This window comes from Mus musculus, chromosome 8 (genome assembly GCF_000001635.26).
Source record: "Mus musculus strain C57BL/6J chromosome 8, GRCm38.p6 C57BL/6J".
Taxonomy (NCBI): domain Eukaryota; kingdom Metazoa; phylum Chordata; class Mammalia; order Rodentia; family Muridae; genus Mus; species Mus musculus.
Window position 1 is genome coordinate 78,311,620 of NC_000074.6, and position 13,086 is coordinate 78,324,705.

The window sequence follows — 13,086 nt, forward strand, 5'->3', positions numbered from 1 at the left end:
CCAAGGCTTACTGCCTCCATTTGCTAATGTAGACCTAGTCCTGGAAGCTTCTAGCCTCTGTACAATCTTACTTAGTCCTAGAATGTTTTGAACTCTGAGACTTACTGATAGATAAGGTCACTATTTCTTTTTCTTACTGAGCTGTTTCTGGCTGGTTAAACTCAGCTGTTCTGGCTCAAACTCTTCCACAAGCTGCCTGACTCAATGTGATTTCTCTCAGCCTCTGACTGAATTGTTCTGCCTCATTTCATCCTAACTCTAGCAGTTTGTTCTAATTTTCTGGCTTGTTCTCATTCTCTTGCTCATTCTGTGTCTAGCTTGTTTACCTGTGTCTAGCTTGTTCTCTCTTCAGTCTGTCTCTGTAAAACTCTCCTGGTGAAACTGCCTTCTTCAATTTTCTCCCTCTCCACTCTACTGTACACTCTCTAAACTCTACTATATTCCTGGACTGTACTCCCTTCTCTTGTGCTGTCTGTCTTTCCCCTTTAAGTAGCTTTCCTTTCCTCTCTCTTCTCATGATAGAGAATATCCTATTCTGTCAAATCTTTCTCTGATTCATCACTTTGTCTGCCACTCAATTAAGTATCACTTTCAAATATGAGTGCTTTCTTCTACAAACTAACTTTACCTTCATTGTTTGGGATTAAAGGATTGTACTAAGGGTATGTCTCTATTCCAACCAGAGGGATTAAAGGTGAGTGCTAAGGCTGAGTCACACCCTAACTAGAAACAGGGTTTTATTTTGTTTTGTTTTGTTTTGTTTTGTTTTTCAGTAAAAAAATACAATCTCTGGGTTCATGGTGTGTGATCAAATACATTGCAACACCCCTTAATAGTATTAAGGTGATGAGATTAATCATCTCATTAGCTTTCTACAAATTAGTATAAAACACTTCTATGTTCCACAAAATTCATAATTTCATCATATTTTTCTACTTAAAGTCAATTTTTTTTCCTTTTACTTTTATAAAACTTATTTCCTCTGTCCTTAGATTTCTCCAACTTACATATCTCTTCTCTTGAGCTCATGTTCCTGGTAGGTAGGTAGGTAGGTAGGTAGACCATCTTAGACCAAATCTTCAACAAGATACCCAGTGTAACTCTCATGTACATGAATGCTTCTCTGTTTGGCAAAAAAAAAAAAAAAAAGAAGAAGAAGAAAAGAAAAGAAAAGAATCATGCCTTTTCAACCGCCTTTGTACCTCCTGGTTCTCAGGCAACTGTTTAAAGAAATACTAGATTCATCTCAAGCCACAAAATAAATTTGTTGTCTTTACTTTGGGGAGGGAAACTCTTGCACGGGGCTGCTCCTGGAGGCTGAGGAAGAAATGAAGAGTTCTGGTTGTTTAGTGTATAGACTATGTACTATGATGTATGAAATCACAGTACCCATATGACAGCTTTTAGTGGGAGGCTTTCTCCTTTAAGGAGGAAATTAAATACAAAGAATTCTCCTGGCCTGCATGTTGGAATATGGGACAGGTATGGAAGAGCAAAGCAGTTGCTGGGTATTATATCTGTAGCTCCAACTATTCAAGAGGCCAAGGAAGGGTTGATTGAGCCCAGGGTATGGGGCCAGCTTGGAAATGGAGTAAGATTCCATCTTACAAAAAGAGAGAGAGGGAGCATGAGCAAGAGATAGGAGGACACTCAGGTTAGTGTTCACCTGGGAGACAATATCCATCACAATGAAGAAGCCACAGGATAACTGGGAACATGAGAGAGTTTCGCTGTGCAAGCCCAGCTCATGCCCTGGAGAAACCTGCCTCAGGTCACTGCTGATTCATGTAGTTACATTGGGCCAAAGTCTGCACTAATGCATAGATGCTCTCAGTGTTGAAAACAAGTCACCATTATAAGATTTTGTAAGCTTTAAAATAATGTCAGGGCCAGGATGACAGTTTTTATGGAAAGAAAGCAATGAACTATTTTGGGTATAAAATATTTTAATAATTAGCTTTCAATTTAAGGTTTTAAAATGTCACCTAAAAATATGTGGACCAAAATAAAGTCCTACAAAGTCTCTTCCTAGGTATTTTTATATACCAACTCAACAAGGTTTCTTACAAATTTAAAAAATTCAGTGGTTCCATCTCATACCTCAGAGCAGCTTCAGTGAGGGCACCTCAGGTTAAGCCAGAGAACTGTCGGCTGTGGGGCGGAATGAAAAGGGTATCCTCAGGTTTCTACGGAGCTCCATTAACAGGCCTAAAAACAAGGATGAAGGGTAATGAGCACGCCTTGTATATTTTTAAATTGCTAAGGGAGGGCTATCGAAGCAGCTCCATAGGTGAAGTGCTTACCGTGCAAGCGTGAGAACCTGAGTTTAGACCTCTAGCACCCACACACACACCAGATGTGGTAGTGTGCATCTTTAAGTGCAACATCTCTGCAGCAAGATGAGAGGCAGCAAGTCCAAGGAAGGCATGGTGCAAACTCTCTCTTTACACAGCGAGAATCACGTGGACGGAGAGCTCTGAGACCTGCAGCTGGCCTCTGGCCTTCATACACGTGCCATGGTGCGTGTGTGTCCACATGAACACACATACATACACACACAAAGGCAAAAATGATAAAAACATAATATATGCATTCTTTTTTCTTGTTTTTTTTTTAACATTATTACCATAAAACAATAACAAGTTGGAAAGTTGTTAGTGGAGACCCAGTTAAACTATATCTTATAAATGAATGCAATTGCTACAGGTGAATTAAAATTGTTGAAAGTGTTTTCAAAATTTAGAACTCTGGGGGCTCAAAAACGCCAGGGCCAAAAAAAAATGGGAATGGGTGGGTAGGGAAGTGGGGGGGAGGGAATGGGGGACTTTTGGGATACCATTGGAAATGTAATTGAGGAAAATACTTAATAAATAAATAAAATTAATTAATTAATTTAAAAAAAATCAAAACCAGGGTTGGTGTGAACCCATGGGTAGGTCTTAGCTCGAGCTTCTAAACCACAGATCTGCTTCTGCAGAGGGATCATTGTGATGTCATTGAAATCATTTCCCACATGTTAACTCTGAAGAAATAAAGATAAATGTGACATAAAAACAGATGGGGGTAAGGGAAGGAAGAAGACAAGCAAATGGGGAGAAGAGTGTGTGCATGAATCAAAGAAACTGGAGGGAAACGGACAGCGAGGACCATGAGCCCTGCCTTAGAGCTCACCCCTCCTGCTGTCTAACTCAGACAGAGCACACCAGGCAGATGCACGCCCCACCCCCACCCCTCACCCTCCCAAATGCCAGAAAGTGACTTTCACTAATTCTTTCTTAGAAAATGTGCAAAAAGGATTTCCATGAAGGTCCTTGGAGATTTCCTGTGTCCTCATGTGTGTAATAGGTTGGGTCATGTAACAATAAGAAAGAAGAGAGGGCGGGGGAGATGTTGGTTTCTATATTTTCCTCCCCTGACCAGGGAATGGAGGGGCAGGGGGTAGGAATTAAAAAGAAGAAAATGACAGCGCATAGTGATGTCAGTGTTGAATTAAATTAAGATCATATGTTTGGCTGTGGCAGCTGCAATCTTTTGATTATCAGGGAAATTGCTGGTAATGAAGTACATTTGTAAGAAATATTTTTAGTGTGAGCTATATACACATAACACTGCAAGACAAGGCTCTCCTAAAATGACAGATTAAGAAAAGGCCTATTGCCTAAATCCATTCTTCTCAAAGAGCTATTTATAGGAAGAACCATGATATTTGAACTTCCATAGTAGGACATTCTGATAGGACTTACATTACCTTAGGTAATAGTCTCCGTATTTTAAAATAATGCTGTAAAGCAGTCAATTATTTATTCACAGCTACATTATATAAACGGGATGGTTTGGAGAGTTGGGATGGGGAGGGGGTTATTTTTACAAAAGGAAGACTTCACTGTCATGGCTCAAAGACATGTCCATGAAACAAGCCACAGCACAGCCCCAAATAAACCAAGTCAACAGAAAGAGACATTTTGGAAATCATTAATGTTCGTCTTCTCTGTTATGCTGTGTCATCCTCAGATGTGGACAGGCGATCCACTCAGCATGTTCCTCTCCCCACAGGTGCTGAATCGGTACAGTGAGATCTCCACAAGTCTGGATGACGATCATGGCCTGGGGAGAGCCTATGAGGCTATCGCCAAGGCCCTGCAGAGGTAAGCTAGCACAGCGGTCCTGCTGTCTCGGTGGAGTCACCCAGCTGTGAAAGACTTAAATTGTTTGAGGTCTGTCGCTTTCCATCACTGCCTGCTTAAATTTTAAGCAGTGTCCTTCTTAAGTGACCCTTTGGTCGTAAGTTACTTTAATCCAGTGTGGTATTGTAGAAAGATGTATTCAAAGTCTTTCTCTGTCTGTCCCTCCTATGTGTAAGCTCCCTTTTGGTTTTCTGTAAGCTTAGTGATGACCTTGAATGAACCAGAGAAAGAAAGAAAAAAAATCAGGTCACATCTCACAGGCCAGGAACTCAGAGAGCCTGGTGTCAGGCAGCGCCTTTCAGTGCCGTGACTTGCCTAACCTTTCCTGAGCATTTTGGGAAGAGTTCCATTTAAACTTCCACCAGGCTCCATCCATTAAGCAAACCTGGATTAACAGCTGGGAACAAACATGCCCAACATTTCATATGAAACAGAAAAGTTACCAACAGTCTCTGGGATCAGCTTCTGATATATATATATATATCCTTTGGTGGAAAACTTCATGATTGCACCTCACTTCCTGCAAGGCAGCCATCATTCATCATAAAACATAACTGCATGCAAGCCACTCACAATACCAAAAGTCACCAAACGTAGAGTCTTGGTTTTCAATAGTTACCTTAGATCCAAAATGTAGCCTGTTCAAAATAATAGGACTAGTAGCAGATGTAACTGTGCTACATTGTAACTACACATTAATCTTTCATTGTTAATACATACAGGACAGTCTGAAAAGGTGAGGTGTTATTGAAAGGCATTGTGCCTAGATGCTTGATGAACTAAAAGTAGAATCATAATATTAAATACTATATATACAATACTAAGTACATAAATACTACAAAGATAAGAATCACTACTTAAAATGCCAGTACCAATGAAATGGAAGGAGTACTATATAATATCAGTTAAACATGGTCATCGCTAGACAAATGTCTCAGGAGAAGGCATACTAATGAGAGTATGGATGTTCACTGGAGAGAGACAGGGCCAGCCACATGTGAGGGAAGCAAGCAGCCTGTAAGTGGGCCCTCATAATACACATAGTGACCAGTCCCCAAAGACCAGCCCAGTTGTCTTGAAAGTTCCACTTTCCAAATAACAGCTGAGGTGAGATCGGTTAGTCTCCAGCTTAATACCTGTTTGGACTGACTTAGTGATTCTGTGCGCTTCTTTATTCAGTTCATTTCAGCTGCTAAATTACTTGCTTTTGGTCTCATCACTGTCCCAAACTAGTAGATCTTATTTGTATGTATAGTGTGTGTGTGTGTGTGTGTGTGTGTGTGTGTGTGTGGGCGTGTGTGTGCATTGCATGTGTGCCTGGTGCTCACAGAAACCAGAATAGGAGAGTCCTCTAGGACTAGAGTTATATATAATTGTCAGCAACCATGTGGGTACTGAAAATTGAACGCGGAAGCAGAAGTCACGTGCTCTACCTGTTGTGCTCTCTCTCTCTTCCCCAGAAAGTCATTAGATTCGTCATCTTTGTGATGACAAGCCTGACCTAGGTTTGCACAATGATCCTAATGTCTTCCTTCACATGCTTATAAAATAATTCTTACAAAACAAAATAGCCATTGCACCCCACACAGCTAAAGAGACGAAATCCCCGAGGGAATGTTTTCCTTCAAAAGCCTTCTCTCAGCATTTGCTATGTCACGGGATAAATGTTGTGATGGCCTTTGGTTACTGGTGGCTCTTGTATTTATTTTTGAAATGTCTAGATGCTAAAGGTTGGCTTCAAGTTATCTGCAAAGGTTCATTGAATGTCTCATCTGGGATATTTCAGTCTGTGCTTCAGAATTTGAATTCCTCATCTGTCCAGTCAAAGCTGAGGGGATAGATTATCAGTGTAAAAATCCTGCTAACCTGGTAACTTTGAAAACACAGATAATCGAATGTGTTAGAGATGGGCAAGGCTGTAACTGTCCATGACAGGCCATGAAGTGGGAAGCTTTTCCTAGGAATGAGGACGATCCTTCTTTATATTTTCAGCAGCATGGAAAACAGCTCTGGGGATGAGCCAGTTAAGAAAGTACTTGTTGTACATAAAGACCTGTGTTCAGGCCTCCAGCATCCACATAAAGGCCAGGCATGGTGCTGCATGCTATAATCCCAGCACTGTCAAGACAGGCAGATCCTTGGGGCTGGCTGGAGAGCTAGTCTAACAGATGAGCCCCAGGTTCCATAAGAGACCCTGTCTCAAAAAAATGTGGTAAGCAATCAGGGGAGACTCCTAACACTGTCCTCTGGCATACACACACACACACACACACACACACACACACAAACTTACACACACAAATACAGAGAGGGGGAAAGGAGAGAGAGGGGATTGGGGAGGAGAGAGAAAGGGCAGGGGAGAGAGAGAAACAGAGACAGAAACTGAAAGAGGCAAAAACAGATTCACATCTTATTTTATGCCAAATAAAACTAATCCCACTTATAGAAATTGCTCTCTACTAAAGTATAGGAAAGCTTTCGATGATTTGTGCACAGACAGATAAGCATCCCTGTAGAATGCAGGAGGGCACAGGCACGTTTCTTCTGAAGTCACAGGAGAAAATGTCCCAGGCCATGATCTTCCCAAGCCAGAGCTGCCATTTTGCAGCCTTGACTCATGGGAACCTTCAGAGGAGCGTGGCCCTGGTCAAGGACAGCGTGTCCTGTTAACATCTCTTCAATCTTCATTCAAACAAACGATCTGGACGACAGTAGCAGCCTGGATATTTGGAAATCTTTGGTTTAAATCAGTCTGTTAAAGTCAAAACCGTTATGTGTTTTGTGGTCATTTTTAGGAAAATGCTGCTTTGAAGCATTGAAAATAACTTTGATAAACATGTCTACACACGTGTGCTGGTACATGCTGATTCCATTCACAGTACTGAACTGTCCTTCTGTGCTTAGCAGCATCACACAGGAAGTAACACAGGGAAAATAGAAGAAATTATGGCTGAGATGGCTGAGAAATAAATCAGGTTGTGTGTGCAGCTTAGCATTCCCCTAAATCTAGCCTTCTTTCCTAACCTGCAAGTGATTGGAACAGTTTCGCTAATGGCAGTCCTAGCTCTATAAACATATTTTATCTCTTTAAAGGAAATGGAGGGGGAGAGCCATGTCCAGGATAAGTGGGTGTCCAAGTCCATCAGCTGAGTGTGCGTGAAGGGTGTATAAGCTGGAAGCTTCTAAAATGGTTACAAGAATTTATACTAAGTCTTTAGTTGGGAAACCTACTACTACATTCTCTCAAGATAGGATTTGGTGATATGAAGTCACCCTTTCTTGTCAAGTCAGACCTGGTGTGACTTACAAAGGAAAGCTTCAATAGTGAGCTTCAATAGTGAACATCTTTTTTTTTTTTTTTGCTATTAATGTAAATAATATACACTGAACAAGGGCTTAAGCAGTGTAAAAAAAAAAAACATTTACAATGTCATTTCTTCCTTACTTGCCAGAGTAGTGAAGAAAATAGTCCATTTTCAAAGAGCCTTGTGACACTACTCTGAAAGTCAGTTGTGACTCATAAAGGAAAGGTGACACAAGAAATTACCAAGTAAACATTACTATTTGTCATCGTTATTATTTTAGCGAGAGGTGGTACAAGTGCACAAAAGCAGGAAAGCCCTTAATTTTCCTTCCGGAATGTGTATGCTTGTATATTCTCACTTAACTAATCCATTTGTTGAAATGCCACAGCTCTTCAACAGAGTCAGGATAGCTCCCCAAGAGAACGTAGAAAAAAAGAGTCCTGCATCCACCTTAGGCACAGCTACCCTGTTTCCGGGTTTATTTCATGCCCATTGTAAATTTTCTCACACACTTGACTTAAATGATTTCCTGGAAAACTTTCCACAGTAGAGATCTTCAAATCAATTTCAACAAAGTTTCCAGTGTGAAAATTACTCTCTCTGTTATAGCCAAAGATTAATTTCTCTTTGCTTGAGAGAAACGACACGCCCTAGTAATTTTCATATATTCTCGAAAATGGAACATCCAGGCTTCGAAGTGAAATTTGCTAAAAATGACACGGGGAAAAAAAAAAAGACCGCCAGAAACATTTCTATTAATTCTCGGAATTAAGAATGGCATTTTACATTTTCTCCTACCGCAGATCCCATTTGCCTTATTACTTTCGTCTGTAGCCCACAAACTTGGTGGCACAATCAACAAACCCCTCCGTGGCCGTTCATCTCTGCTCGCCTTGATTTCTTCTCTCTGAGTAAATGATTAAGTTTTCATGCATTGGTTCAACCAAAATCTATGCTCAGTCAACCACATCCTTTATTGATTACTTCTTCAGCAAACACTAGGCCAAGTGTGATATACATAATTGGACAGTTGTCAGGGGACGTGGGTGTTAACGGTCCTATTTTCCCAGTTGGAAACTAGAATCACCTTGATACACAAATATTCTGCCCTGTTTCATTCTCATTCTTTGGATCGAGGAGTCCAGGTCCTCGGAATATATGTTTTTAACTCTCTGAGGTCTGCTTGAATGAATTTAATGATTATACCATATAATCTGCTGCTGAAGTTGCACCTGTGCACTGCATATAGGAAAACTGGCATTAATATTTGTCTAACATTTTAACCTTGTCTTTGAACTTATATAAATAATCTGTAGCCTTTCTCTAGAGAAAAAATTGAATCCTTCCTCCCACCAAGGACTGAGTAGCTTCTGAATACACTGCTAAAGCCCATGCTTGCAGGCTTCCTTTCTGCCCATGTTGTTTATGTCCCAGTAGCTGGATGGGTGACCTTGATGTGGGGCTCCACAACCCCTGAATGGAGAACATAACTTAGAACAAGAGGACCTTCTGCCATGGCCTTAGAACAAAACACAGGATGAAATCCTTGCTCCTGAGGGTCTGGAGAGAAGTTCTAAGTACCCAGTAATCATTGTGTTTACACTGGTTTGCATTTTCCCACTAAACTTCTTTTTGAAGTGCTGTTTAAGAACAATATGATTTAACTATCCTCAAGAGGCCAAGCCTAACCAAAACTGTACTTCCATCCAAAATCATACCCAGCTTTCAAGGAAGAAAAGGTAAGTTTTGCCAAGTGTGTTTTAGATAAACAACAACAGTGGATTTTTCCTATGGTTTTAAAGTGGTATGTAAAGATGTTGCCTTCTTTATGTCAATGTTATATACCGGAAAAGAGCTTGAAAAGTTAACATCAGTTTGCTAAAATATTCTTAGCCCTAGAAATATCATTATGCTCTATATTTTACTATCATTTTGGCTTATATGCTTTATTTATGGTCATTGAATTTATCAATAGTTTATGTTCTTCTTTTTCCAATTCATCTTAGTTTTGTAGACAGTTAATTTCTAAAATACATTTTTAAATTTTTTTGAAATCATAATTACATCATTTTCTCTTTCTCCTTCCTCTTTCTAAACCCTCCCATATACTATCCACCCGCTGCTTTCTTTCATATCATAGCCTCTTTTTCTTTAATTGTTGCTACATACATGTGCGTGTGCACGTGTGTGTGTAGATACATACTCCTAAATACATAAATACAACGTGCTCAGTTTGTATAGTGTTAGCAATCCCAAACAAAGAACTACAAGCAACTAAGAAATGCCGAGATCCGAAGAAATATTCTCCCCCAGGGAAAAGCACACTGACTGGTTGATTATCTAATACCAAACGGCCTTCCCTGAAAACATACACATTCAGACAGATACTCGAGTTACAATAGACAGTGAGCCTGAGTTACAATAGACAGTGAGCCTAGCCTCTCTTTATAGTTTGACGTATGAGCCACAAACAGCACAGGTTTTCTAGACAATCCACCATCCCCCGGTCTGGAAGATGATTCGTGATTCTGGTGTGAAAAAATGATGCATACAGAATCAAGAAAGGCAGTAGTCACAACTCTGGGAAACATGAAATTCCATTTTATTTCTGCTCTGTAGAGCGTTGGTTTACCAACAAGCAAGGAAGGATGTATTTGATAGGATCTAATAGCCAGGACTCCATGTGCCTGTTGGGCTGAGCATTCACTAGCGTATTGCGTAGTGGAGGGTTTCACTGTGGATGCTTAGCTACACAGGGTTTGTGTCTCGTGGTAGACAGTCTCCAGCAGAGCCATAGACGGTCACCTGTTACTTCACTGACGGTCACTGTTGGAGCCCTGCCACGTACCGAACTGCTCATTAACACAGCTTTCAGGACTGAGCTATTCAAAATCATGTGAAAAATGAAGAAGCTGGAGTTTTCTCTAGTTCTAGAACTTTAATATTATCAAAAGAGGACAACAAGAGGAGGTACCAAGTGTGTGTGTGGCCTGGCTCCTAATGTCCATCCGCTGACTTTGACGTCATCTGGCTGCTCTAGGAACAAACTGACTGGCAGAAAGGAAATGTTTCCCTCCGCGGCCTGTTGCAAGCAGGTGCCCAGACATGACTTCTACGTCATCTCATTTCATAGCCTTATGAATCACCCCAATAGCAGTGCATTGTTACAGAGTTGGGAGTATATGTAGTCATTTTATAGAGAGAAAAAAAATGGAGCCATACTTAGAAAACAGCTTTTCTAAAAAAAGAGACAGACAGAGACAGAGAGAGAGAATTTAAAAAGTAAAGAAAAACAGAAAAAAAAAAGAAGAAGAAAAGGAAGGAAAAATGTCTACATATAATGCTACTGTGGGGCAAAATTGACTAATTTGTTTAATGAACACTTTTCCCACTATGTTGCGACAGAATCCCCTAAAGAACTACCACATGCATCATCTGTCTTCTCAGCGGGTGTTTCCTGGGACTGAGCACGTGGAGGGGGCCACCTCCTGTGTGTGAGAGCAGCTGGCAACAGGAAAGGCAGATCTGAAGTCCAGGCAACCCAGAGCACCCCAAGATAGAGATTTGCCAAACACTGGTGCAGAACAGGTCGCGCCATGTGGTGTTTGAGACGCACCCAGGAGAGCCATGCATTGTAGGGAGAGCAAGATGCTGCCTGCACCTCTGGGGCGGGGCGGGGGGGGGGGACCCTGCCTGGGCTCAGGGTCAGGGTGAGATCAGAAGCAACGCAGAGAGAGCAGAGATGGTCAGGATGTGCAGGTCAATGAGTGAGGAGGAAAAAACATCTGGAGAAAGAATCTGCGATGGTTCACTGTGGAGCCCCCCTGGCCTGTGTGTGCCAGGCCTAGGTGAGGGTGGAGGAGGAGGCAATGGCCTGTGGGTGTAACAGTGTACTGAGTGTCTGCTATCTACAGTTCAACATGCATTCCACAGTGTGCATTCCACTTTAAGATTTATATGAATACTTGATCGGTATTGTACTCATGAGATTTGACTTTAAATTCCTTCTAATTGCCCTTTAAGAGCAAATTTACCCTTCCCATACCAGTCTTGCTCTTACGGGGACTGTCAAATCAAGGCACTGCAGGATTTTAGCTACTTTGTGTCATTCACAGGGGCAGTCACAGTTCAGGTCCCATATGGTTTTACATCCACCCCACCAAGCTGACAGAGAAACCCTTTGGTTATAAGACATCCACTAGACTTTTGAAGTTTAGAGTTTGCTTGCCTGCTTGTAAGACACTGTTTCCTGTATCTCAAGCTAACCTGTAACTCACAAGGATGGCCTTGAACTTCTGATGCCCCCCCCCCCACCCTGACCCCTGTCTCTACCTCCCCATACTAGGATGGCACATGGTTGGTGTGGGGCTGGAGATAGAACTCAGGGCTTTGATATCACAGACAGCCTCCCTACCAGTTGAGCTGCACTCCCACCTCATTAAGTCCCCTGACTGCAATTTGTCTAGGAACTCCAAGTGTTCCCATGACTGAGGCTGCCTCGCTTTTCCTTGATGCTTAGCTCTCATGTGGACTCTGTCTTTCCTCTATCCGACTTTCAGCCATGGCTGCCTCCAAAACTATTTGAGTGACTAGCATATGCCGTGGACTCAGCTGGAAGGTGCAGGTCTTCTTGAGTATTTTGCTAGAATATATACCACTTACTGAGTGTGACTTTAGTGATGCCTGAAATGTTACTGCTGAGAAACTCTTACAAAACAGTATGCACTGTGTGTGTGTGTGTGTGTGTGTGTGTGTGTGTGTGTGTGTGTGTGTGTGTGTGAAAGAGAGAGAGAGAAAGAGAAAGAGAAAGAAAGAGAAAGAGAGGCTGACTCATATCACTGTCATATCACTGTCTTACTTATAACTTACTGCGTAGACAAAGTTAGCCTCAAATCATGGAGCTCTTCCCAAGTTCTGGGATTAAAGGAGAGTACATCTAACATTTTCACTTTTTATACACTTTTTAGAAGTTTTTAAAAGAGATTTATTGAGACAATTCATAAAACTATACTAATTCTCCTTTTAAATCCCACAACTCGGAGATTGTATTGCATGCACAGAATTGGGTAGTCAGGACTCCCTTCTGTTTCAGGAACTCTCTGTTACGCTTTAAGAAAATCCTGTATGGGTCGTTAGTTACCCTTCATCTCCCTCCTGCATACTCTGGCTGCCACTAGCCTACTGCCTCTGTCTTGGTCGATTTGTCCATTCTTCACACTGTATAAAACGAATACACAATACAGAATCTTTGGTGTCTGACTCTTTTCACCTAATATTTTCACATTTTAGTTGGTTTATCATGTATCAGCACTTCATTTTCATGACAAAGTAATATTCCACTGTAGGGACACACCACATTCTAAGTCATCAACTAACTGATGAACTTTTCAGTAGTGTCCACTCACTGATTATTATTCCAAATGCTGCTCTGACATCAATGTGTAGATTTTTTGTGTGGGCATGCCACTGTTTCTCTTAGTTGCATACCTTGCAGTCAAATTTCTAAACCATGCATATAACCATCTGTGCTATAGCTTTTGAGGAACCGTCTGTTTTCTAAAGCAGTGGTGCCAATTCACACTCACACCGACCATCCT

At 41.3% G+C, this 13,086-nt stretch overlaps 1 protein-coding gene across 5 annotated transcripts in view; it reads left to right on the forward strand.

Moving 5' to 3' along the window:
- Positions 1–13,086, forward strand: part of Ttc29 (tetratricopeptide repeat domain 29) — a 181,045-nt gene that overhangs the window by 98,338 nt on the left and 69,621 nt on the right. For all 5 annotated transcript variants that reach the window (XM_011248517.3, XM_011248518.3, XM_011248516.3 and 2 more), the window contains exon 10: positions 4,054–4,145. In XM_011248517.3, coding sequence (XP_011246819.1) covers positions 4,054–4,145 — 92 coding nt within the window. The remainder of the gene's footprint in view (positions 1–4,053; positions 4,146–13,086) is intronic.